The sequence below is a fragment of the Neovison vison genome, chromosome 2, assembly GCF_020171115.1.
Source record: "Neovison vison isolate M4711 chromosome 2, ASM_NN_V1, whole genome shotgun sequence".
NCBI lineage: Eukaryota > Metazoa > Chordata > Mammalia > Carnivora > Mustelidae > Neogale > Neogale vison.
The window spans coordinates 161,906,516-161,933,798 of NC_058092.1; the positions used below are offsets into that span (position 1 = coordinate 161,906,516).

At 39.8% G+C, this 27,283-nt stretch overlaps 1 protein-coding gene across 6 annotated transcripts in view; it reads left to right on the forward strand.

Annotated features, from left to right (window-relative positions):
• Nucleotides 1-27,283, forward strand: part of RYR2 (ryanodine receptor 2) — a 535,490-nt gene that overhangs the window by 496,121 nt on the left and 12,086 nt on the right. For 5 of the 6 annotated variants that reach the window (XM_044239419.1, XM_044239420.1, XM_044239421.1 and 2 more), the window contains 8 exons: nucleotides 1,016-1,102; nucleotides 1,550-1,768; nucleotides 3,267-3,397; nucleotides 4,703-4,745; nucleotides 7,460-7,593; nucleotides 10,982-11,042; nucleotides 18,089-18,235; nucleotides 20,191-20,325. In XM_044239419.1, coding sequence (XP_044095354.1) covers nucleotides 1,016-1,102; nucleotides 1,550-1,768; nucleotides 3,267-3,397; nucleotides 4,703-4,745; nucleotides 7,460-7,593; nucleotides 10,982-11,042; nucleotides 18,089-18,235; nucleotides 20,191-20,325 — 957 coding nt within the window. The remainder of the gene's footprint in view (nucleotides 1-1,015; nucleotides 1,103-1,549; nucleotides 1,769-3,266; nucleotides 3,398-4,702; nucleotides 4,746-7,459; nucleotides 7,594-10,981; nucleotides 11,043-18,088; nucleotides 18,236-20,190; nucleotides 20,326-27,283) is intronic. The other variant, XM_044239418.1, reaches the window with a different exon arrangement.

Sequence of the window (27,283 nt, forward strand, 5' to 3'; positions counted from 1 at the left end):
AGCCAGAGTCTGCTCCGTTCTTCCATCTGCACAGCTCCCCCTAGACCAGGCCACCACCACCAGCATCATCCCCTCCTGCGCTCCCGTGGTTGCTCTGATTAGTCCCCTTGCTTCCACTCGCCTCCTGTCTCCCACACAGCAACTGGAATAATCTTTCCAAATTATAATCTGGTCATATCAAGCCCTCTTCAGATCCCCTGATAGCTTGCCTGCCATCCCACCCAGAATAAAGTAATCATTCCAGTTATAACAAGATTAATAACTTTCCCTCCATAAACTTATCCTCAGAGCAGACTTTCTGAGGAAGCTTCTGTTGTTATGGCCACTTCACAGATGATAGAAGGGATGCTGTCGGAGTACTTACGCACTTACCTGCATTTGCAGCGAGCGAGTGTGCAGTGTGGCTCCAGAGGTCATAAACCAACCCACTGCATGGGAAGGAACATTATAAACTTTACCAGAAGCCTGGAAGCCTGTGTCCACCTCACCTCTCTGACCTCATTTGATCCTAGTCCCTCCTCTTCTCTCTGTCCCCAACAACACATTCACTCTGAACTCAGAGTTCAGAACTCAGCTCTAAACTTCGTCCTCCCAGCCCATTAGCGCGCACTCTCTCTCTCTCCCCAGTCGCTTATTTGCCTTGCTTTTCCATGGTATTCAGGACTGTGCTCAAATGTCATTTTCTAAAATAAGCCTTCCCTGACCCATCTATCTAAAATAGCACCCCCATTCCAAAAGCCCTTAACCTGATGGCTTTTCCTTCAAAGCATTAGCATCCCTTGAGATTATGTTTTGTTTCATTTTATCTTTAATCTGTGGTTGTGCTTATCATCTCTATCCTCCACTGGTAGCCCAGATTTTCTTATTTGCTGTTACGTCTACAGCACCAAGAATGCTACTTGATAACAAAGTAGACTCTTGAGAAATAGTTTTGGGTAAAGGAAGGAATGCTTAAATTGTCTGCACATGTCAATATCAATTCAGTGACCTTTTAATCATTTTTTTTCACCTTCAGAACTATTTTGCTCGCAACTTTTACAACATGAGAATGTTAGCCTTATTTGTTGCATTTGCAATCAATTTCATCTTGCTCTTTTATAAGGTACGTATGTCTTTGTCGTTCAGTAACCAATACGAAACTACAGATGGAAGGAATTGCATGTATAGAGTTCACAAATCCACTAATAAGCATGTCTAAACCCATTCTAAAATGTTTTGATGAAAGAGGCACCTAAAGGTCAAATATGTCACTGACGGTCTAGTAAGGCAGTAGATTTTTTCCTCTGAACTAAGTGGGAAATGCCCCCTCTACCCCGGCATGCCTTAGAATCCTCCTAAGTCTTGCTTGGATTTGAAAGCATTTTAAAGAGTGTGCTCATTATTTACCATCAGTTTTTGAAAAGCTATCCTATTTTTAGCCCTTGCTTTTAGTCTTTTCACGGGACACGGGCTTCATCTCTGGCTCTTAGCTGGGTTTCCATTGGGTTTCTGGTTTGTGCTGGTATCTCAGAGGAAGCGAACTGACTCTACTTTAAATGGTTTGAATCAGGTCTCCACTTCTTCTGTGGTTGAAGGAAAGGAGCTCCCCACACGCAGTTTGAGTGAAAACGCCAAAGTCAGCAGCCTAGACACTGGCTCACCCCGAATCATCGCGGTTCACTATGTCCTGGAGGAGAGCAGTGGCTATATGGAGCCCACGCTGAGGATCCTAGCTGTTCTCCACACAGTCATTTCTTTCTTCTGCATCATCGGATACTACTGCTTGAAAGTAAGATAGTAAGGCACCAAGGTACCTGTGTGTGTGTCTGTGTGTGCATGTGTCTGTTGTAGGCTGGACTTCTGAGGAAGCAGACTCAGATGGGAAAATTACCTGCATGGGGATTATTAGAGAATGTTCTAGGAGTCAACACCTGTGGGGCAAGGGAAGGAAGCAGTGTGCAACGGGGGCAAGGGAAGGAAGCAGTGTGCAACGGAGGGACAAGCGCCCTTTCAGACACGATAGGGCACATGCGCAGGCCTCAGTCCACGAGGGTGGGATACCCCTACATGGTTGTCTTGGGTTGGGGCATTTGAGGCTTGTCTTCAGGGCTCCACATTGGCTACAGACTGTCCCAAGGGCAGGTGGCTTTGGGCCTTCTTGCTGTAGCTTTCTGTTTCATTTGGTAATCATTCCTATAATGGCCAGTTTCACCCAAACTTGACCCCACAGAAGTAACCCACCCTGTGTCCCAGCGATGCGCTGGTGTATTAGAGTCACAGAATACGTCATGTGGAACCTGAATCGTTTGAATTGTCCTTTGTTAGGAACGTATCTAAGGCCTTCATGGCAGAAATGCTTTTTATAGTTTGTTGCATTTCACCCAGAAAATAATAGAGCTCTATTCCTAGATCCCTGCCAAGAGAACAATAAAATTTGGTGAATAGAACTCAAGAGTCTCTGAGTGCTCAGGGCTGCCCATTACTTTTGCAAACCTCTTTATTTTTTCCTAGCAAGACCCCTTTTCATGATAACACTTTATTTCACTGTCCCCTGCCTCTGATTGTGAAACTTCTAGAAGACTTTGAAAAACCAGAGCCTGGAGTAAAAGACTATAATGTAAAATTTTCTTCGAAATTCCTCTCCTTTTCTTTCCTGTTTTATGAGTTGGGGCAGGAGGAGGTATTCTTGAATACTTCCAGAATGTCTGCATCCTCTTCATATCTGGGCCCTGCATAAAATCTGTCCAGATGAGGCGATAAGAATATGTTCTGGAAATATTTGGGCAAACTGACAAAGATTTTTGCAGAAATTAAAGTTTATTTCAAAATGCATTTTGGACACTCTGAGCATAGAATCAGATTTCGCAAATAAAACTGCACTTGTTAGGAGCATACATTTTGGAACCTTGGTAACATTGCTCTATTTTATTATAGCTGTTTGTGTCTCTCATATATATATATAAAGATATATAACAAATATATTGTAATAAAAGATGTATCTTTTCTTTAATACTTAAAAATGATTTTTTTAGTGAAAATATGTGTAAAATTCTGTGTGGTTGGAAACATAGGGTTGTACATGGTATCTGTTCCATTTCTATTTTTCCTAAACCTCTAGATGTTCCTTTCTGCCTAAGTATAACCAATTCATTTTCACTCAGTTTTGGTTCCTGGAAGTAACATGGGAAATATTTCTTTTTCCAAAAAGCTGTTTTGTACAGATAGTGACCACAAGAGATACCAGTAAATCTAAACTAATTTTAACATGTTTATTTTTTCAAACGTAGGTCCCATTGGTTATTTTTAAGCGAGAAAAGGAAGTAGCTCGAAAACTGGAATTTGATGGGCTTTATATTACAGAACAACCTTCAGAAGATGATATTAAAGGCCAGTGGGATAGACTTGTAATCAACACACAGTGAGTAAAGAATTTTTTGAGACATTTCTATGCTCAAAAATTTTAAGACCAAAAAAAAATGCTGGAGTTCTTGCAGATTTGTCAAAAGTTTAGCACAGGTGAATGATAGTGATATTTTCAGCCAAGAAAATCAAAAGACTAAGTGCTGTCAGCTTCTTAATGGATGCCATCCATTTTTTCCCATCTGTGTTCTGAATTCCTTAATCAAAAATGGCTTTGAGTCCATTTTCACAGGAGTGATGGAACGTGACATCCATTACTCAGTGTTCAGGGAAGAGCACAGTTAGAGGTACATAACTACAGCGCAGGGTTCTCTCCTCCAAAAGCACAGAGGTGGCAGAAATTAGGGAAAGAGTTGTAGCCTTAAAAGTAAAAATACTGAATTTCGTACTTTTGACGTATCTATGTTGTAAGCTCATTGTCGGTACCACCAAGCAGCAGGGTATCAAATGAGTTGAGGAGTATGACCTGTAAAACTTAAGGCAGAGAAACAAGTACTTTTTCTGTACCCTAAATATTTAGCCTTGTGAGCTCAAGACCCAAACTACTAGCTGCTGTTCCAGGTATAAATTCATCACGAAAGTGTAATTGTCCAACACTAAAAGTATTAGTGATGCAATACTTTTTGAGTAGTTTGTACTACTCAAGACTGAAATACTTTTTATTTTCACCAGTTTTGCTTATTCTTAAAAAGTTAACATTTCTATAAACTCCCAAGTTCTCAAATAGGGATGGTTTCTTTGTGCATTATAAATGTTTAATTTATCAACTCTAGCTGTTTATACTAAGTCAATTAAGTCTTTCCCTTTAAGTGAACTCAGTGTTAGTCAAGGTGCCAGAATGGTGTTTTGGTACCTTGCTTAGTTTCCTTGAGGATAACTAGGGGGAATGAGATGGTTTTTTTACTTCATGGGAAAAACAATGACAGAATTTTAGGTACTTTAATTTTTAAGCACAATTGACGAAAAACTGTATTTGACATTACAAATGACATATACTGACATGTAAATAAATATAATAAGCCTGCTTATTAATAAATATGTTCATATTCTTCTCTACTAAAATAGTAGCCCATAGTCTTTTTGTGATTTTGTATGTATATATTGTTAGAGTAACATTTAAATAATATTTGATCTACCTAAAATATAGAAAAATTATGGGATAAGATGGGACATAAATTATGATTTTTGTGAATGGAAAGATCTTACATATTACTTGAAGTATGTTGTATAGTTCAAACAGTATACTGTTGCTTATTGTTTTCTTAATGATACTATTTTACTTTTATGCTTTTGTATTTTTTAGGTCATTTCCCAACAACTACTGGGACAAATTTGTTAAAAGAAAGGTAATACTTCTCAAAAAGAATGCATTCTCTGTTTCTTTCCTAGAGCACACTTCAGATTTGAATTTGATGCGGCTCATATGTAGAATGAAATATTGAGGTGTGCTTTATCTGTCAATGTCATTTCAAAGCGGCAGTGAAATTGAATATGAATTTCAAAAACTGCATGTAAAAAATACGCATGCGCTGTAGCTATAAGATAAATAAGCACTGTTTTATCTGCCTGTCCTCTGACTCCAGCGAATAAACAGTGCTCGGTCTGCACCGTATCAGGACTTGGTGAGAATTTTCTGAGATTGTTTGGGTAACGTAAATTAGCTGATGTCCATTTTCTGATAAGACAGCTATAAATCACTAGGGCTGGAATCCTGCTTTACAGAAGTCAAGTCCTTGCATGACAACAAAGGATCGAATTTTATTTACTTTATATAAACTTCAAAGATCTTTTTATTTTCATCACGTTTTATCTTTCGAATGCCCACTGCCTCAGAGTGTAATGGAAAGGACACTGATATACAGTCAGTAGTCCACTATGGCACCTGCTAAGTCAGGTGCTTGAGTCAAGGATCATCTCTGCTGTTCCCACACAGAATTTTAATGTTAGATCACATTTTTGAATGAAATATATGCACCATTACTTGTATGTCGTAAAATACTCTAGTGATTACATTCTAGCTCCTACTTATTCTTTGAACCTAATTGCCAAACTGACCCAGCTCACCCTCTGCTCCTTCATGGGTTCTAGCCCCAGGGGATGCTCTGTGGAGTGAACAGGCAGAAGTACCGGCCACACGAAGTGGTCTTGTTCCCTTTGATTTCACCAATTCAGTGTTACTCAGGACGGTTCTCCAGGAGCAGCTGCAAATCCTCTATTACCAGCCTCAGGGCAGATGGAGGGCTTGCACCACAAGTTTAAATCAGGTACATGATGAAACCCATTGACCTTTTTTTCCCCCTTCTAGTTGAGAGTAGTGTGTTTTTTATTTTGATGCAAGTTTTTTGTGTGACCTGGCATTGTGAGTAGCACTGAGCTACTGCCTAAGAGCACATCCAAACTAGACCAAACATTGAAAGACTTATTTTTAAATAATTTAAAATAATTTGATCATTTTAGTCTCCTTAATTATTTAATGAAGAAGCAGCTTTAAGTTGTTAAAGCACAAGTTTCTCAGAAGGAAACTGCATATTCAGGATCAGATGAACAGTAATTGCAGCAGGACTATTCGTGGCACTCCTGCTATGTGTGTGTGTGTGTGTGCGCGCGCACGCACGCGCTGCCCAGTTTGTTCTTCTGGGAACGAGGTGAGAACACAGTCCAGAGGGAACCACCACTCAGCTTATCCCAGCCAATCTGTAGTGCCAGGAGAATAACACAGAACAAGTGTTTTTCATGAACCTTTGTAATCAGTGTTCACAGACTCTTTACTCTTTCATGTTTTCATTTACTTTCATTATACACATTTAGAGAAAACTGATTTCTTTAAAAGATTTATTTATTTTAGAGAGGGAGAGAAAGCATCTCAAGCAGACTCCCCGATGAGGGCAGGGCTTGATCCCACCACCCTGAGGTCTCACAACCTGAGCCGAAATCAAGACAGAGCCTTAACTGACTGAGCCACCCACGTGCCCCTGAATTTTATTTCTGCTAGTCCCTTCTTCCTTCCCATTAGTGTGCTGCTTCACCCACTCTGGCATTCCTTGCCTCCTTTCCCCATGTTATTTCCTCCTCTCCTTCTGCCCTCCTTTCCTACCCCCTTTACCTCTCAGAGCCGGTCCTCTCTCCTGCTCTTCTCTCCTTACTGTTTTTGTTGCCCCCACTTCCACTGTGTGGGGGACTCTCGTGGTCCATCAGCATTGGGCCAAGAGTGGCTGTGTCGTGGAGTTGCACCCCCTGAGCTCAGGGGTGAGCTGTGGGCCCATGTCTATGCACTGGTCTGAAAACAGGCCAGGTGCATGTGGCCAAGGGAGAGAGGGGCCAGAGCGATGACAGGGGTTGCTCAGAAGGGATTCAAATGGTGCCCCGGAACCTATGCTAGGACTGCACTGAAGACAGGAGGGCGGGGAGACAAGGCTCTGGGGATTACTGAAGGGCTGCTCCACTCAGGAAACGATGGGAGTGTTGAATGGTGGGGATGATGGCATCCTGATGCCATCACTAGTGGCCCGCCCTTGGTCAGCAGTGGTCTATACAGACCTTGGCCGCGAGCCAGCTCCTGCCTGATAGCTTTCTCACTCCATGTCCTGCCAAGCTTAGCAACCTTGAGCATGTTCTGTTTTCTGAGACACAACTTCTTTATCTGCAGAGTAGGATCCTAATAACAGAAAAGTTATATGCTGTGACAATCCTGTGAGGGAGAGTAAGTCAAAGTTCTTACCGTGATTCCTGGCACAAAGTAGGAATTTGGTTGAAGTTCCTCTCATTCCATCTTCTTCTGCTTCTTCTCTTACATATTTGGCCTACTCTCTTCCTTTTGCATGCCTCCCTCTTGAGTAAGAAATCTTGTTCTGCTGAGGGTATTATCTAAAACGCTGTAAGCTTGCTGTGACCTTAAGCAGTGTGATCACAGACAAAGAACCATAAACAAGAATTTCAAGTGAACTTGAACATAAGGCAAAACTATAATAAGTATAAAAATAATTAGATATTTGTGTACACAGGCATACAGGGGTTAGTTAATGCATGAGGTGGGTCAAGTGCTTTTATTCCTGTCCCCCAGGTTATGGATAAGTACGGAGAGTTCTACGGCCGGGACAGAATCAGCGAGCTCCTTGGCATGGACAAAGCCGCTCTGGACTTCAGCGATGCCCGGGAGAAGAAGAAGCCGAAGAAAGACAGCTCCCTGTCGGCTGTGTGAGTGCGGCTTATGCCCTTTCCTATAGCTATAGACTGAAAGGAGAAGAAATTCAGACATTTCTGAAATTGCTAGTGCACTGATTTCCTTTCCCTCAATGTCTGAGGCATAGAGGGAGGGAAACAGAAGATATACCTAAGGTCTGCTTTAAACTTGCAGGGGTTTTCAGTTATGGAATGACTGGATTTTTTCCTACTAATTTTGGAAGGTGACTTTTTGTTATTTACATAAAGCAAAAATAAATATTTGTGTTCTTAATTTGCTTTTTCTAATCCCTAAATGCCACTTAAGTCAAAGTCAAACATATGCAAAAGTATGATATTTGACTTTCTTTTCTGATGCTTAGTGCCTGAAAAGAGGTTAATCTTTCCTATGTTCTGGAAAAGGGATCTGTGTAGCTCTTTCATTAGAAATGTTCAAAGTTCATATTCTTTTATTATAATGTGTTTCATTTAAATAGCAAAAACTCCATGCTAGAAATATTATGCTGTCATGCTGTAACTTGGAAATTTAATTTTAAAATGAGGTGCTCCTAATACCATGCTTTTAATGGACTAATTTATTATATAACTATAAGGATGTGAACCAGTTGAGTTGAATTTGCCTGAGACTGAATTTCTCACACACACACACACACACACACACACGTAGTGTGAGTGTACATATAAATATATTTTGCAAATTGGATCACCTGTAATTCTGGAATAAATGTTAAGCATACATGCTTATAAAAATGTAATTTCTTATTGTAGCCACTTAAATGATTTTAGAAAAAATGTAACAGTTACCTTTCCTTTAATATAAATCAGCCTTTCCCATTGTATACTTATGGTCTCAGCCAACTAGGGATGTGATGATAACTTTGAAACTGTAGATATGTGAGGCTCTGTAGGGCAGTATTACTTTGTCTCAGATAAATATTTTAGCTTTTAAAAAAAGAAAACCACTTTGGCTGACCTATCTTATCAGTCATATATTTTTTATCTATCTGAAAAGTTGTTAGGGCTAGTGGTTTTTTTTTTTTTAAAGGTTTTATTTATTTATTTGACAGAGAGAAAGACCACAAGTAGCAGAGGGCGGGGGGAAGCAGGCTCCCTGCTGAACAGAGAGCCCAATGTGGAGCTCGATCCCAGAACCCCAAAATCATGACCCAAGCCGAAGGCAGAGGCTTAACCCACTGAGCCACCCAGGCGCCCCAGGGCTAGTGGTTTTTAAAAATAATTTGAACTCATTTGAAAATCAGACAAGCAAACATATGACAAAAACTGTAAATTTAGATCCAAAACATCACCTCGGTGCTTTAAGAAAATACATGTGGGACTTAAAGACTGTTGCTGTATAGAAAATGAAGCACACTGATGGTGCTTAGAACTAAGACCCTGATGCTAGAATTTCAGATAAAACAAGAGTCAGAGTGATGCTGAGCTTTCTACTAATATTTTCAGATCTCTGACAAACAGTGTAGAATCAACAAATTTCACTGGGTTATACACTTTCCCTGGCCATCTTTATGACCCTAGAACATAAGTCTGAAAAAAAATGAAAGTTCAGACTGTTTTTTATTGTTGGTTTTTTTTTTTTCCAGTATGAAAAAATAGTTTCAAATGAGGGGAATTTTCCATTGTTTCACCTAGGAAATGTTTCCAAGTTTGACTCCTTGCAAAGGACCAAGAAATTAATGTGGCATAATACAGTTTTTTCCTTAGGGATTAATACTTTTAAATTGATTAATTTATCTGTGCATGTATTTATCTGCCAATCAAAAATATAGGGCTTGTCAATCAAATAAGTGGCCAGATTACCTCCTGGGGACAGAATGACAGCTAGCAGCCTGCATCTCTTTCATTTGTGTCTTCATGGGGACCTGTATCTCAAAATTCTCTAGCAAAACTCCTCAGCTTCTGGCTGAAAGTTTCCCCTGAACCGCGTGCTGTGGTGAGGTGAATACATGTCCTAGCTGGCCTAGATCAGGTATGGCCCATCCCTGGGGGTGGGTCAGCCCACACAAACAGTAGGACTGCCCCCGATTGGTTAGGAAAGTGTGTCCTGCACTACGAAAAGGATATGCAGCTTCATGATATTGATAATGGTCTTGTCATCCTAATGTTTGATAGGGATGAAAAATGAGAATGGTGTTTTAAATAAGTAAGAAACTGATACATTCAGGCATCCTGATAGAAATACTTATTATTTTATTTTTTTAGGTTGCTTTCATGGAAAATAATAATGCCATTGAGCATTTTACCACATTAAGAAAATATAGTCTTATATTGAAACCCATTGTAAATATTCACAGAACTTTTAAAAATATTCTTTAGCAGGGGCACCTGGGTGGCTCAGTCAGTTGAGCATCAGACTCTTGGTTTTGGCTCAGGTCATGATCTCAGGGTTGTGGGTTGGAGCACGTTGTAGGGCTCCACGCACAGCAGGGAGTCTGCTGGAAATTCTATCTCCCTCTGCCCCTCCCTCCACTCTGTCTCTCTCTAAAATACATTTTAAAAATATCTATTAAAAAATGTTATTTAGTAATAAAATTGATTCCTTAACTTTTGAGGGTAAAGTCTCCTAAGAAGTCAGCTTTGATTAGCCATGATCGATCCTACCACTTGTAATAAAAGATTGGCATTTTTCAATGAGTAAAGTACTCAAAGATTAAGACAATAAGTCTAGAGAAGCCTTTATGTAATAATGCTAATATTATATTGCGTTATATCAAATACCTGGCATATTGGAAAGGTGAACAAAGTTACACTTTTTAACCCATAAATCGGTGGGAGGTTTTGAAAAAAATGAAAATTAGAAAGTATGTTTTAATTAAAATGTGTGTATTTAATCTGCAAAGACCATGAATACTTATGCTAAGATTTATTCTCTCAACATGTGTTTACTGAGACATATTCCATGTATGATATAATGTGCTTGGTTGGCTAGGGAGCTCACAGACTAGGGAGAGAGGCATAAATGTACATACATAGATACCTATGTACCCACAATCACAAAACAATGTGGGAAATCATACTAAGTCCAAGCCTACAAGGTGCTTTGGGAACCAAGGGGAAGAGGTGAATCCCTTCAAGTAGAGAGGCTTTTGAAAACAAAAGGAAACACAAACAAGATGAAAAAGCCCTTTCATTGCTAAACTAAGTATAGTTGTAAAATCAATATGCCTCTTCATGCAAGTGTTTATCAGTGTAAGTAAAAATTATTTTGTTGGAATGTATTTACCAATGTATAATGAAAGCTAGTGAGGATACTTGATGTACACGCTGGTTAATTTAGCAGTTTCCAGAGATCATTCTCACATAAATGAGTTTACCTTATATTTAATGTAGGACAAGAAAGCACTTCATGTACATACCTACAAATTCTTCTTTTTTGTCTTTCCAGATTGAACTCTATCGACGTGAAGTATCAGATGTGGAAACTCGGAGTAGTCTTCACTGACAACGTAAGCCCTCCTTCATTTCCATAAAGTACACCACACTCACACTATAGGAGTCTGCTGGGCTTCTGCAGAGGGATCAACAGTTACTTAAGAAAGTTAATCAAATATCAATTCATTTAATACAGATCATTACTTGACAATGACCCAGGGAAATACATGGTTAATTAGGTGATCTCTCATCCCATTTCTTTCAATAGCCAAAAGATTAACATGAAAATATATTTACATAAGAAAAAGAAACTGAGATGGCAAATTCATGTGTATTTTCATTTAGGTTTTAGTTGGACAACGGCATACTTCAAAGTTTTCTAGACGTTAAAACGAAAGTTCTAAGTAAATAAAATTTAAAAACACTGATAAATTTTTTTCTCCAATTAAGTATGTTAAATTTTTATTTTTTTTTTAAGATTTTATTTATTTATTTGACAGAGATCACAAGTAGGCAGAGAGGCAGGCAGAGAGAGAGGAGGAAGCAGGCTCCCTGCTGAGCAGAGAGCCCGATGTGGGGCTCGATCCCAGGACCCTGGGATCATGACCTGAGCTGAAGGCAGAGGCTTTAACCCACTGAGCCACCCAGGCGCCCCTGTATTTTTTATTCTTGATTGATCCTTTTCTCAAAGAGCCTAGGAGCCTATGAACTAAAACTAAGGGCCCAAGTGTATGTCCAAATATAGGGAACAAAAATCCCCTAGTACTAAGAGCCACTAGCTGTCAGCTCAGTCACATTTCATTACCATGGCTTGCTCCACAGCCTGACATTTTTGACTTTTAGAATTTTCAGTTTAAGATTTTATTTATTTATTTGACAGAGAGATAGAGAGCACAAGTAGACATAGTGGCAGGGAGAAGGAGAGGGAGAAGCAGGCTCCCCACCGAGCAGGGAGCCTGATGCGGGGATTGATCCCAGGACCCTGGGATCATGACCTGATCTGAAGGCAGCCACTCAACTGACTGAGCCACCCAGGCACCCCTAGAATTTTCAGTTTAAAAATTGTTACCATCACCTGTTTTTATGCTTCCATTTGCTTTCTATGGGAAGTTGCTGAAGATGGTCCTAAAACTCTGCTGGATGGATCAACTACACTTTTGCCATGGGGTCTCAGCTCATCCCCTCCTGCTGGCTCATAATCCTCTTACCATCCTCACACACCTTTGAAGGGGAACGTACGAACATATCCAAAAGCTTAGTCCTAGACCTCCCACTGTTTTTGCTTCTGTGCCTTCTCCCTTGGACATCTCATTTAGTCTCAAAATGTCACTCTAATTGGCATTGACTTTTACAGTGAACATTAGTTCTATTCTCCTGAAGGCCCATGACACCCCCCAAATTCTCCTGCCTCTATCACCACCCAGCGATGGGCCTAGAACTCTGGGTCTCTTGGAGAACTCTCCAAAGAGCCCCAAAACCAGTCCTGTAAGTATGGAAGCATCTCCTGTGAGTAAAAAGACCAACTCACCTCCAGCACCGGTGTTTTCCATTCAAGTAGCCCTGCCATCTTGGCCTCTGGAGGTCTGTCCTTCTTCACCCCCTCATATGCCACAGTACTTGCATTGTGTGTAATACTCCCTTGCCTTGCAGTTCTCGTCCAGAGAATCGGGGCATGGACAGATTTCTTCCCAATATATTACTATGATACATCATTCATCTTCCTGCAGATTCATGGCTTCTCTTTGGCCAGTCACCTTTCAACATGTCTTTATTCTTCACAGTGCAGTTTCTATCTGAAACATAGCTGAGGTTACTGGATGCAGTACAAGATTCCTAGTTAAATTTAAATTTCAGATAATTAAATGTAGACATCCCAAATACTGCAAAGGACATAAACTAAAAATTATTTATTCTTGGGGCATCTGGCTGGCCCAGTCAGTGGAACACATGACTCCTGATCTTGAGGTTGTTTGAGCCCCACACTAGGGTATGGAGAGTACTTAAAAATAAAATCTTCTCTCTTAAATAAGTGACTAAAATCTTTTTTTTTCCCCCAATTTATTTATTTTTAGAAAAACAGTATTCATTATTTTTTCACCACACCCAGTGCTCCATGCAATCCGTGCCCTCTATAATATCCACCACCTGGTACCCCAACCTCCCACCCCCCCGCCATTTCAAACCCCTCAGATTGTTTTTCAGAGTCCATAGTCTCTCGTGGTTCACCTCCCTATCCAATTTACCCCAACTCCCTTCTCCTCTCTAACACCCCTTGTCCTCCATGCTATTTGTTATGCTCCACAAATAAGTGAAACCATATGATAATTGGCTCTCTCTGCTTGACTTATTTCACTCAGCATAATCTCTTCCAGTCCCGTCCATGTTGCTACAAAAGTTGGGTATTCATCCTTTCTGATGGAGGCATAATACTCCATAGTGTATATGGACCACATCTTCTTTATCCATTCGTCCGTTGAAGGGCATCTTGGTTCTTTCCATAGTTTGGCGACCGTGACTAAAATCTTAAAGAACAGTAATAATAAAAGTTAATTCTTCTTTACCTGACGTTCTGCTGTAACTTGGCAGCCTGTGTTTTTATTTGCTAAAATCTGGCTGTCTAAGCAGAGCCCAAGTGTAGTCTACACACGTATCCTTGGCTCAGTTTATCACCTGTATTAGGCACCTCACTCATCTTGTGCACACAAATTTGTTCTTGCTCCTCACTCTTTGCATTTTTTTTTTTTAAGATTCCATCCATTTATTTGACAGAGAGAGAGAGAGAGAGATCACAAGTAGGCAGAGAGGCAGGGAAGCAGGCTCCCCGCTGAGCAGAGAGCACCACGTGGGGCTCGATCCCAGGATCCCGAGACCATGACCTGAGCCGAAGGCAGAGGCTTTAATTCACTGAGCCACCCAGGCGCCCCACTCTTTGCATTTCTCAATAGCCGGCTAGATGTGTCCATCCAGATGTCCCATGAAGAATGTATCTCCCTCCCCCTTCCACTAAATGCAGTCCCCTATCTGCATTTCCTCTTTCTCTAAGTATCTTATTCTTCTACACTCAAATGACCAGCTTAGGCTCCTCTTTTTCCTTCCAACTTATACATTTAATTATGTTAATAATCGTATTTTCTGTCCTCAGTGATTCTCCCTTTTGCCCTGGCCAGTTCTGCTGCTAGTCATGGCTCTCAAAACCTCACCCACCTGTGGGGTCAGCCAGTGGTGTCCCAACATGATGGATTTGCCACTTACACCTTCTTTTAGGAGGGAGCTTGACCTGAGTGAGCTCACTTTTCCTCATTTGTAAGTTTGGAGCTAAAACTGCCTCCTTACCAGGGATCTTGCTAGAATAAAATGAGATACTGTATGTGCAAATATATGGGGCAGTGACCAGCACTTGGTAGGTGTTCAAGACATGTTCATAAGATGCTGCTTTTCATACACCATTATTCTGTACAATGCTCCAGGGGCTCCCATAGGCCAAAAGATGTGCCCGCACCCCTCACCTGGGCTTAAGGTCTTCCAACCCTGGGGTGTATTTCCAGACTCATCTTCTGAAATGCTGCCAAACCAAACTGAGCACATTCTGCATAGTCTTATTTCAGCGTCTGTTTTCAAATACTATTTTCTTTTTTTTCAGCCTGATTTCTAACATAAGCCCAAGCTGCCCAGAAAAACTCTGTACCACCTCAGCCCCCTGTTTGTTCTAATGTTTAAGATATACTCTGGTCAAAATGGAGGTTTCCATCCCTTCCCAAAATAGGTAGCTCCTAAAACATACCTTTTGCCCAAGAGACTCTAATCCAAAAAGTAAGCATGATCACAGTATCTTTTCCTCTACTTTATTCATTCCCCTCCCCTCAAAAAGCATATACATTTTCTAGCCTCTGAAAAGTTAATCCTTTACATTGATTGTAATCAGAATCTCTACAGAGAGAACCAATTGTATCATGAGATCTGCGTTTTCTGCTCAACATGTTTTAGGTCACATAAAGTGAGATGCTTGATTAAGAATATGCCATGATATGATATTCTTAAATAGATGATGAGAAAACATTTGACAAAGTACAGCATCCTTTCTTTCTTTTTTTTTTAAATATTTTTATTTATTTATTTGACACAGAGAGATCACAAGTAGGCAGAGAGGCAGGCAGAGAAAGAGAGAGAGAGAGGGAAGCAGGCCCCCCGCTGAGCAGAGAGCCTGATGTGGGACTCGATCCCAGGACCCTGAGATCATGACCTGAGCCGAAGGCAGCGGCCCAACCCACTGAGCCACCCAGGCGCCCCAGCATCCTTTCTTGATCAAAACTTTTTACAGTATAGGGATAGAGGGTATATACCTCAATTTCATCAAAGCCTTCTATAAAAAACCTACAGTGAATATCATTCTCAAGGGGAATAACTGAGAGCTTTTCCCATAAGGTCAGGAACACAGCAAGGATGTCCACTATCACCACTGCTATTCAACATAGTACTAGAAATCCTAGCCTTGGTAATCAGACAACAAAAATAAAAGGCAACCAAATCAGCAAAGAAGTAGTCAAACTCTCGCTCTTTGTAGGTGTTATGATACTTTATGTGGAAAACCCAAGACTCCACTCCAAAACCATTAGACTTCATACAGGAATTCAGTAAAGTGTTAGGATATAAAATCAATGCACAGAAATCAGTTGCATTTCTATACCCAACAACAAGACAGAAGAAAGAGAAATTAAGGAGTCAATCCCATTTACAATTGCACCCAAAACCATAAGGTACCTAGAAATAAATCTAACCAAAGAGGCAAAGAATCTGTACTCAGAAAACTATATAGTATTCATGAAAGAAATTAAGGAAAACACAAAGAAAGAGAAAAATGTTCCATGCTCATGGACTAGAAGAACAAATATTGTGAAAATGTCTATGCTACCTACAGCAATCTATACATTTAACACAGTCCCTATCAAAATACCATCAATTTTTTCCAAGAAATGGAACAAATAATCCTAAAATTTATATGGAACCAGAAAAGACCCTGAATAGCCAGAGGAATGTTGAAAAAGCCAGAGTTGGTGGCATTGCAATTCCAGACTTCAAGCTCTATTACCAAGCTGTCATCATCACAAAAGTATTGTACTAGGACAAAAACAGACACATAGATCACTGGAACATAATAGAGAGCCCAGAAATGGACCCTTAGCTCTATGGTCAACTAATCTTTGACAAAGCAGGCATGAATGTACAATGGAAAAAACAGTCTCTTCAACAAATGGCGTTGGGAAAATTGGACAGCCACATGCAGAAAAATGAATAGACCATTTCCTTACAGCACACACGAAAACAGACTCAAAATGGTTGAAAGACCTCAGTGTGAGGCAGGAGTCCATCAAAATCCTTGAGAACATAGGCAGCAACCTCTTCAAACTCAGCTGCAGCAGCTTCTTCCTAGAAACACAGCCAAAGGCAAGGGAAGCGAGGGCAAAAATGGGACTACTGGGGCTTCATCAAAATCAAAAGCTTTTACACAGCAAAGGAAACAATCAACAAAACCAAAAGAAAACTGACAGAATTGGAGAGGATGTTTGCAAATGACCCATCAGAGAAAGGGCTAGTATCCAAAAACAATAAAGAACTTATCAAACTCAACACCCAAAGAACATATCATCCAACTAAGAAAAGGGCAGAATACATGAACATTTCTCCAAAGATGACATCTAAATTGTCAACAGACACATGAAAAAGTGCTCAACATCACTTGGCATCAAGGAAATACAAATCAAAACCAAAGTGAGATACCACCTCACAACAGTCGGAACGGCTAAAATTAACAAGTCAAGAAATGACAGATGTTGGTGAGGCTGCCAAGAAAGGGGAACCTCCTACACTGTTGTTGGGAATGTAAGCTGGTGCATTCACTCTAGAAAACAGTATGGAGGTTCCTCAAAAAGTTGAAAATAGAGCTATTCTACAACCCAGCAATCGCTCTACTGGGTATTTACCCTAAAGATACAAATGTAGTGATTCGAAGGGGCACGTGCACCCAAGTGTTTACAGCAGGAATGTCCACAATAGCCAAACTATGGAAAGAATCTATATGTCCATCAACGGATGAATGGATAAAGATGTGGTATATATACACAATGGAATACTATGCAGCCATCAAAAGAAACGAAATCTTGCCATTTGCAATGATGTGGATGAAACTAGAGGGTATTATGCTAAGCAGAAATAAGTCAATCAGAAAAAGACAATTATCATATGATCTGAGGAATTTGAGAGAGAGGGTGGGGTATCCTGGGGGTTAGGGAGGGAAAAAAATGAAACGAGATGGGATCAGGAGGGAGACAAACCGTAAGACACTCTTAATCTCACAAAACAAATTGAGGGTTGCTGGGTGGGTGAGGGGCTAGGGATCGGGTGGCTTAGTGATGGACACTGGGGAGAGTATGTGATATGGTGGGTGCTGTGAAGTGTGTAAGCCTGATAATTCACAGACCTGTACCCCTGGGGCAAATAACAACATTATATGTTAATAGAAAAAAAAGACATCATATATAATCTAACTAGTAGGTTTCAACAAATACTGATTTAGTTAAGTAAATGAAAAATAGAGAGAAGGGAAGTTGGTTGGTTCTTTGGTTAACTTTAGAGCCTGGGGTCCCAGCAGGGGCAGTTTTGTCCTCCAAAGTGATATTTGGCAATGTCCGGGGACATCTTTAGTGGCCATAGCTATGGAGGAGCTGCTACTGGCATCTGATGGGTAGAGACCAGGGTTGTTACTAACCATCCTACAATGCCCTGGACAGTCTCCACAATAAAGAATTACCCAGTGTAAACTATCAGTAGTGCATAGGTGGAGATCCCTTGCTATCAAATATTAAGTCAATAAAACTTTCTCTGTGGGAAAATTCTCAAGAACATGATCTCTTCTATAAAGGAGAGAAGGGACATTGAATCTCTCAGAACAAACTAAAGGATAATAAAATACACAAACTGATATAACTAATTAGAATGATATAAATGTATGGACTAAGAAGGGAGTAAACGAAGTGATTATAGTGGAATGAAATCAGAGTAGCTTTTGATAATAGTCACTCATTCTATCTTCTAAATATGCTTCCCTCCTGTTTTGTCTTCTCAGTCCTTCCTCTACTTGGCCTGGTATATGACTATGTCCGTTCTTGGACACTATAATAACTTTTTTTTTGCTGCTCATCTTCTCGACATTGCTATGGGATTTAAGACGCTAAGAACCATTTTGTCATCGGTAACTCACAATGGCAAGCAGGTAAAAGTTGATCTTTTTTCCCTCCTACAAAAACAAAAAAACCCAACAAATATACTAACCTAAATAAACCCAACCTCCAATGGCAACGTATAGATTTTTGTGAATGGAGGATCTGTACTTTTCTTTTATAAACCATGAGAGTTATTTAGAGTCCCCCTAAACCCACATTCAAGTCTGGGCTTGACTGAGTCGCTGAGTAACCTTGGATAACTAACTTACTTAACATTTTAAAAACTACTCATTTTGTAAAATGAATACAATAAAAGTACCTGCCTTTTAGAGTTTGGGGGAAAATTAAATAAAAACATAAATGTGTTTTTATGGGGTGTTAGCACAGGCCCCGACACATACAAAACACCCCAGGAAATAGTTCATTTTCCCCCAATACAGTATTTACTCCGTTTGATACCAGAGGGAACCAAAATATGTCATAGCATCCAGAGCCACTAGTTCTAACAGTAATAAAACACGAGATGCCACGGTCTTATTTTAACGTACTATTTCAAAAGTGGCTATCTAGGTATTCTTTTCTCCACTTTTAAATTGGGTAGAAAAAATAATAATGTTTCATACTTGACAGGGTCATACCTAGAGTACTTACCTAACAATGGTTTAGTTCCAGATTATCAATTTATGTTTTAATGGAGTCCAACTGTAATGTCATTTTACTGTAGAAGCATGTATTAACTGATTCATTCTCTATCAAGTATCCACTGGGAGGTAACACATTTTATGTCAGTTATTTGACTTAACAGAGTCCTCTCCCCAAATTTTATAATCCAGCACATTTTTAAATCAGTGCCCCTGCAAAAAACTTGAACCATGTCCACTGTTAATTTCACATGATTCACAGTTAAATTTTCATGATCTTTAGTTTCCCAAATTTCAACACATTGTTCTTACATGTCACTTTAGTTTCTGAATGTATGACTTTAGCAAAAAAGTATATTATGCTTATTCACTTAGAGTATTGAGTTCCTCATATATTTAAAAAACTGAAGATGCTGAATCTATTGTATATTTTCACACAAAAGTTCTGGCACTAGTTTCAATTAACTTCTAAAATTCTGCTGTGATTATTCCTTTTTCCTTTTGAGCTATCAGTTTTTCATTTGCAGCAATCTAGAGAGCTTCGTAGTCCTTACAGGTAAAACATGCAGAAATTTACAGTGACATTGTACTTAATTTGTAGAAGTGAATTAAGCCCTCTATTCAGATAACATGTTCTCTCCAGATAATTTTTTTTTTTAAGATTTTATTTATTTATCAGAGAGAGGGGGGGGGAGAGAGCGAGCACAGGCAGACAGAATGGCAGGCAGAGGCAGAGGGAGAAGCAGGCTCCCTGCCGAGCAAGGAGCCCGATGTGGGACTCGATCCCAGGACGCTGGGATCATGACCTGAGCCGAAGGCAGCTGCTTAACCAACTGAGCCACCCAGGCGTCCCATCTCTCCAGATAATTTTAACGTGATTTTTGAATGACTTAAGATGTGCTGCCACAGGGCACAACATAGGGATTCGCTGTAATCAGAGGAAATAGACAGAAAAAGAATGCATTTTGTTGTGTTTAGAATTTCTGAGCTAAAACCAGAAACATATTTTCACCAACCTGGTGAAAGTCATGTTTTCAACATATACATACTCTGATCAACTTGGACATGAAAGTAAATCAGAGTTTATTCCTATTCCAGCTGTAGTATGCATTTACTAGCCAATTAAGTAGGCAATTTTTGCATGAAATAGTCTGAAAACTTGATAAAATAAAGAGAATATGAAAATAAATCCTCCCTGGGTGGGGGATAAGAAAGGTATGGAGTAAGGTATGGATGCCATTACTTTCCAGTCCATAGATCCAACTATGTGCTCATAGAATGCTTTCTTCCCACACTGATGTCAAATATGCCAGGCATATATGTCTTATTTTCTAATACATGTTCACTGTCACCTTGCTTTCCAGCTTGTATTAACTGTTGGCTTATTAGCTGTTGTTGTATACCTATATACTGTTGTGGCATTCAATTTTTTCCGAAAATTCTACAATAAAAGTGAAGACGGTGATACCCCCGATATGAAATGCGATGATATGCTAACGGTAAGTTCATACACTTGATCTCATATGAATGAAAACATTCTCCTCCTCCTTCAGTCTGAGTGGTCAGTGTAGTTATTCTTCAGCCATGTGGAAGAGAAAACAGCACGCACAGTAAAAAGTTGTGTGGCAAACAAACAACTGTTTTCGATTTTTTATGGAACAAAAAGGACCATTTCTGCACATCAGCTGCAGCAACCTGATAATGAGGAGATTTCCTACATAAAGAACTTAGAACTGGGAGGCTCACTATCAGCACTTTAGCTTACTGGTTCACAGAGTCCAGGACAGCAGGTAATATTTTTTCCTTGGAGACTATTTTGAAGCCTTAGTGACTTGTTCACTTTAATGGTATTAACTGACATCACTGAAGTCCAAAAATACATCTCTTAATAGAACTGTTGGTTTTTGCTTTTATATTCAGTATCCTGGCTTAAATTATCTTTTTAGTCTTGATTTTAAAATCAGTGGATGTGAAAGTTTTCATATTGGTCTGTCACTGTTCCGTAACCCACCCCTCTGAAAATGGCAAATCAGAAGCTATCCAACATGAGATCTTAGATTGGAAATACGTACCTCTAGCTGAAAGGAGGCGAATTCTTCAATGACATCATATCAAAATAGATACATAAATGGGGTTAGTGAGGTAAGAGACTAACAAACTGGTAAAATTACTCTAGAAAAAATAAACATCCCAAAAGAATAGTGAGAGAGTACTAATACTACAAAAACTATGATAAATCCATGGGGCAGGATAGAGTCTAGAAATACATTCAGTACACTTGGGAGATTAAAAATATGGTAAAAGTGGCTTTTGAAATCATGACTGAAGAATTCAATAAATGGTGTTGGTACTATGGATGTGCTTTTGAGGAAATTTTGATAAAAATTGGTATCAGCCTAGTTCTTTAAAAAAAAAATCTGAACAGAACAAATATTTTAATGCAAAAAAAGTTAGAATTTGACTTTTGAAATAATAACAACAATTTTTAAGTGGGAAATGGTATTTCTGAGTATGACATAAACCCTGAGATGCATGGAAGCCTAAAAACTTACTTTAAAAAGGATAAACTATAAGCAAAATATTAAAGACAAATGAGACACTGAGAAAAATATACTCAACACTATAACAAAGGGCCAGTGTCCTTAATTTACTGAGTCCTTATTACATCACTAGGAAATAAGCCAATAGAAAAATGAACAGACTATGTCTAGACAATTCATGGTAAAATTCAATCAGCTTATAAATTGGGAAAATGCTTACCCTCTATTGTAATTAAAGAAGTGTGAATCAGAACAACTGGCTGCCCCTTTTTACCTATCAGGTTTGCAAAATATTAAAGTCTGTTAATACCCACAGTTGTGATATTGATGGGAAAACTGGCACTTTCATTAACACTTGTTGGGAATTTAAATCAACACAATGATTTTAGAGAATTTTTTCAAGGTCATTCTCACATTTTTAATTGTACTTACCCTTTTCCTTGTCAGTTCTACTACTAGTAGTGATGTAAATGTTTATTTACGAATATGCTCCTTTATGTCCAAGGATACTTGCTGCTACCACAATTATCAATAGAGTCCTGATTAAGTCATTTATGGCAAATCCATACAACAGGAAAGTAGGTAGCTATTTAATAATAAGATGGAAAAAAATAAAAAATAAAAGTAAGATAGAACTCTACATGTTGATATACAAAGGCATACAAATTGCTTTTAAGTGGAGGGGGAGCGGATCTTCAGTAGTATCATAAAATCCTAATTGTGTATACACCCTACACACACGCTAGAATGTACATATTAGATATGCTACAATATGGACACAGGAAGGATACATACGAAACGGTTAACAAGGGTTCCTACAGGGAGCAGGACTAGATTAGGGAGCAAATAAACTTAAATAGTAAGAGACTGGTCACTGGTAGCATAACACCCACCAGAGTCACTAACGTTCAATACTTTACAATCAGTAAGGAAGTACTTTAGAGATCCTTTGCCTCCTCTTCTGGAAGCTGCTTTTAATATCCACTTTGCTTCTCTACCTGATGACCCTGAAGACTAGGGATAGAAGCTGGCTAGAGGCAGGGAGGGGACCTGATGTCTGGAGGAGGCAACAAGGCACAGGAGAAACTGAGTAAGTACTAACAGCAGGCCTCTGTGTCTCCATGGACTCCAGGGAGATTCATTTCTCTGCCAGGAGAACCCTCTCCCACCCTGTCCCCAGTGGTTAAATCTCAAAATCCATGCTCCTTAGGTCAGAAGGTTTACTAAGGTCATTCATTCTCAGAGGGTATGGTCCTTATGCATTGCTGAAGAATGCTGGAAAGGTGGGATGACTTCAGGAAGTAGTATTGAGTGACCTGTCTTAGGGAGTAGAAACAGTGTAGCCTTCATCCCCCTACCTCCTACCACAGCAGGCCCCCTGTAATATCCTAGTCTCTCCTTCTCATGTCATGAGTCAGATTTGACTGTTCAGTTATCCTAACGGTATCCTTGGATGACTACATTTTGAATATCACTCTCAGTATGTGTTTCTACTGCTTTTGTGAATTTTGCCAATGTACTTATTATGAGAAGACTCCAGACGTGCTTTGAACAAGAGGTGGGTTAGGAAGACAACTAACTGCCTTTACCAATTGCATGGGGCAAGTATAGAGAAAGTAGAGAAATAAGGCTTCTTGATGTTTTCAACTATGGGCTCAGGACTGAGCCTGGATTTTGCTCGGTTGAAGGGGTTTCTGCCCGTACAAGTGAGACTACCTACAAGCAGCTCTGTTGTGCATGTTTGTATCTCTAAAGCTTTCTGTCTTGCCTTTGGCTGGGGTGAGGTTGGGGGCACCACAAGGATACCTCTTAGATGTTTGTTCTTGCAAAAGACAACTCAATGCCATGATATAAACAGCTCAGTCATAACTGTGTGGCTGTTGAGTGGACCATCCAGAACAAGAGGCTGTGTGGCTTTGCACATGCTCCTATCTAGCTCATGGTGCTTAAGAACTATTGCACCAGAGGCCACATGACCTAGATTTCCCTTGTAGTGTTAGGTCTCAAAACACCTTTTTTTTTTTAATTTTTTTTTTTTTAAAGATTTTGTGTATTTATTTGACAGAGAGAAATCACAAGTAGATGGAGAGGCAGGCAGAGAGAGAGAGAGAGGGAAGCAGGCTCCCTGCTGAGCAGAGAGCCTGATGCGGGACTCGATCCCAGGACCCTGAGATCATGACCCGAGCCGAAGGCAGCGGCTTAACCCACTGAACCACCCAGGCGCCCCTCAAAACACCTTTTAATCTCTTACTGATACTCCTGCTGCGAGGTGTGAACAAGCCAACATGTAAGATGTAACTGATCACTGATGGTAGTGCTCATCACAAGTCACAGCTTAGCACAACCAAGCAGGCAGCAAGGCTGAAGGATGGAGTAGGAGGTGGTCAGGTTTGATTTCTTTCATGTGCTTCTCAAAGGAGAATCCTTCCTTTACATCCACCTCTAGCATTTAGTCTTCACAAGGGAGAACTACTATTGTTGCCTTGAGATAGGTTTTCTTCACTCATGCCCTACTTTCTGGGCATCATGCTAAGCTTCCACTGCCTTTGTTATTTCTGGTTTTTTCGTAAGGAATTGTAGGAACATTTTAGGTTTTCTCAGGGTCCTTGATCACCTGCCAGTGTTTCAAACCTAACAGCAGGTGGCGCTATAGCTGCAGTTTTTCAGACTAGTTGATGCTTCAGATTTGGCTGGCTCCCCCACCACCCCCCTGTTCCTTCCTCTCTCCTTTCCTTTCTTTTTTTCTTTCTCTACTTACTTATTAAGGTGTAATCATTGTCCTTAGTTCTGATTTCTGTGCTGAGAGACGGGTAGTGGATGATTTTTGACGTAGAACCATAATACAGACTTTTGTCTTTTGTTCCCCCTGAACAATTTTTTTGACCTTAAATCTTTAAGGTTCTTGAAGGTGGAAGGTCTCATCTTCTGTAACTTCTTCCTGCTGAATAGGGCATACAGTTGTCCCTACCTACTTGGGTCAACATTGGTCAGTTGGGGACTGTTTAAGGAAGTTACAGAAGATGGAGGCAGCCGAATCCAACACTGACAGTAAAGAAGTGTCTCTGTGGAGAAAAAAAAAAAAAGTGTCTTTGTGTGTGGTCAGGATCATCTGCCCACGTGAAGTCATTATAGTCAGGGACTGTCCCATAGTGAGCTTTGAGGCTCCTTTTACCAGGAGGGCTGTTTTATGCTTAGCTAAAGCCTTTGTTTGCAACTGTACCTCAAAAGAGGTGGCTTCTAGGATAAATATGACTAAGGAATAATACCATCAAGACCTCTTTCTTTGAGGTAAAACGTTAATATTCTAATTACAAAGGATCAGTGGCAAGTAGGAGAAAGCTTGTCTCAGGAGATAAGGCTATCCCCAAGTGCATCATCCAATCCAATCATAAAGGAAGTTGGGCCATCCATTATCTCACAAGTCCATAGTTAATCCTGTGGAGTGGGATATGCTCTGGCTTTTAGGGAATAATTTCATTATCCACACCACACAGAATTGGTCAGGGTGCTAGTTGAGTTACACAATTGTTGGGGAATTAATCCCATTTTCCAGCTGTTTAAATAATTATGTGTCCATGGGGTCCTGTTATTATCCCTAGAGAATAATAAGTAGAAGATCGTCTATACAGGAGTTACTGTAATTTCTGTGAAGCTTACCTCCAGTTGTCTAGCTTAGGTAAACTACAAAATTTAAAGACAATCAAATCTAGAATTTAACATCCACAAAGGTGCTTTTTAAATAACTTTTTTCTCTTAAATAGCCCTCATTTTCAAAGATAGCCAAATTAGGACTAGTTTATTTGAAAAAAACAAGTCCAGTTTTAACAACCTAGGCCTAATTATTTACATAAACTCAGCAAGAATAGTTAGTTATCATACAGATCTTTTAGAATCTGCTTTGCTAGAACTTTATGAGGAATCTCTAGGTTGAACTTTTAGTAGCTCTAGGCCTGAAGCCAAGTCAAGTATTTGCTATCAGACATGCCTGCTGTACCTGTGGATTTGGGTGGAATTCCTCTTCCTGAGGTCCCTGCACCTGCAAGGAAGTGACATTCTTTACTCACTTGGTGAGGCTGCTGGGAACATGAAAGCAAGGTATCAGGCCAGCAGTTCCTAGGGGCTTTGTGGCTCCAGGTTTCATAAAGCCAAGCTTAATTCCTTAAAATTGTCGGGTCATAGCTGAGTCTGTGCATATCTTTCTCAAATATGACATTCCAGTCAAAGCCTTGGTAAAATGACCCATGTTTCCAATGGTGTCCTGTTATAGGAACAGATTCTTACTGAATTTATGCAAATGACCAGGATTATCATGGAAGAAAGAATACTTACTGAGACCTTTGAATTTGAGGGCATGGGTAGAGAGAAAGGTTGAATGCTTTGATTTGTTTACAAATGAGTATTTTTACACTTCTACAAGCACAGGTATCTTAAGAAAAAGTTTCCTTAGTCTGGAAGAGCAAACATTAGAGAACCAGCAACGTTTCAAACAAGAGTCACAACACTATAAACTTTTTATTTAGTCCCATGTTAGTAATTCTGGTTTAGCTTGAATGCAGCTTTAGTTAGCTCTGGAAATATTTCAGTTCTGATCTTAGAGATACTGAATATCTGTATTGTCATAAAAGTCCTTCATGGAACTCTCCTTGAAATGAAACTCATTTTATCAGAGAGTCAGAACTACTATAAACAACAAAAAAAAACCCTCAGAAATGGACATTGTTAATGATCTGATAGGAGAGTTCACTATGATATAATTAGACAAGGAAAGTCTAATTCTGTGACACATAACACTTTTTTTTTTAAAGATTTTATTTATTTATTTGACAGAGAGAGATCACAAGTAGGCAGAGAGGCAGGCAGAGAGAGAGGAGGAAGCAGGCTCCCTGCTGAGCAGAGAGCCCGATGCGGGACTCCATCCCAGGACCCTGAGATCATGACCCGAGCCGAAGGCAGCGGCTTAACCCACTGAGCCACCCAGGCGCCCCCACATAACACTTTAATAGCCAGAACTAGAACATTACATACCAAACAAGCAAGCCTAATTAGTTATTAAGACTTTGTTCATGATTTAAATCTTGGGGAAGTTTGTTAAAAAACCTTAGGAGGTTTTAAAGCACATGCCCAAATAGTTCAGGGACCTTAAAACCTGATAAAGGTAAGACACAGAAACTGGTTTTTCTAGGCAGGAAGGAGAGAAAAAACTATTTGCAGAATTTTCTTATCAAGAGCAGAACAACAATTGAGAATACTTTGTCTTTTTGAACAGAGTGAAAGCCAACTTTCAATCCTATACCAGTGTCTTTAAAATTCATTCATTTCAATCTTAGTCCATCCTGAACACACCTAAAATTCATTTCCAAAGATTTCCCTTTGCAAACCTTCTACAACTTTCCTTTGCATTCAGATTTTGTCCCAAGCCATTTCTTTCCAAACAACCATCTCATTTAGGACAAAATTACCTTCTTTTATGGTCAACAAAAATGCATTCCCATTCCTTATCTTTCTTTTCTTTTTATTTTTGAGAGAGAGAGAGATGACAAGTAGGCAGAGAGACAGGCAGAGAGATAGCGGCAGGAAGCAGGCTCCCTGCAGAGCAGAGAGCCCAACGCGGGGCTCAATCCCAGGATCCTGGGATCATGACCTGAGCTGAAGGCAGAGGCTTTAACCCACTGAGCCACCCAGGCACCCTCCCCCCTTATCTTTCTTACATATCTCCAACTTTTCCGCAGAGTTGATTCCCTTATTTCCATCAGTCTTAGTTACAGTTAGCAGAATTTTGCACTCTTTAGAAACCTTAATCTCCAGTGAAGACTAAGGAGTAACCAATTGTAAACTGTTACACCATAATTCTTTAGATGACAAATTTGTCAATCATTTAAGCACAAAACATGTTTACCAACAGATTTAAATATCTTTA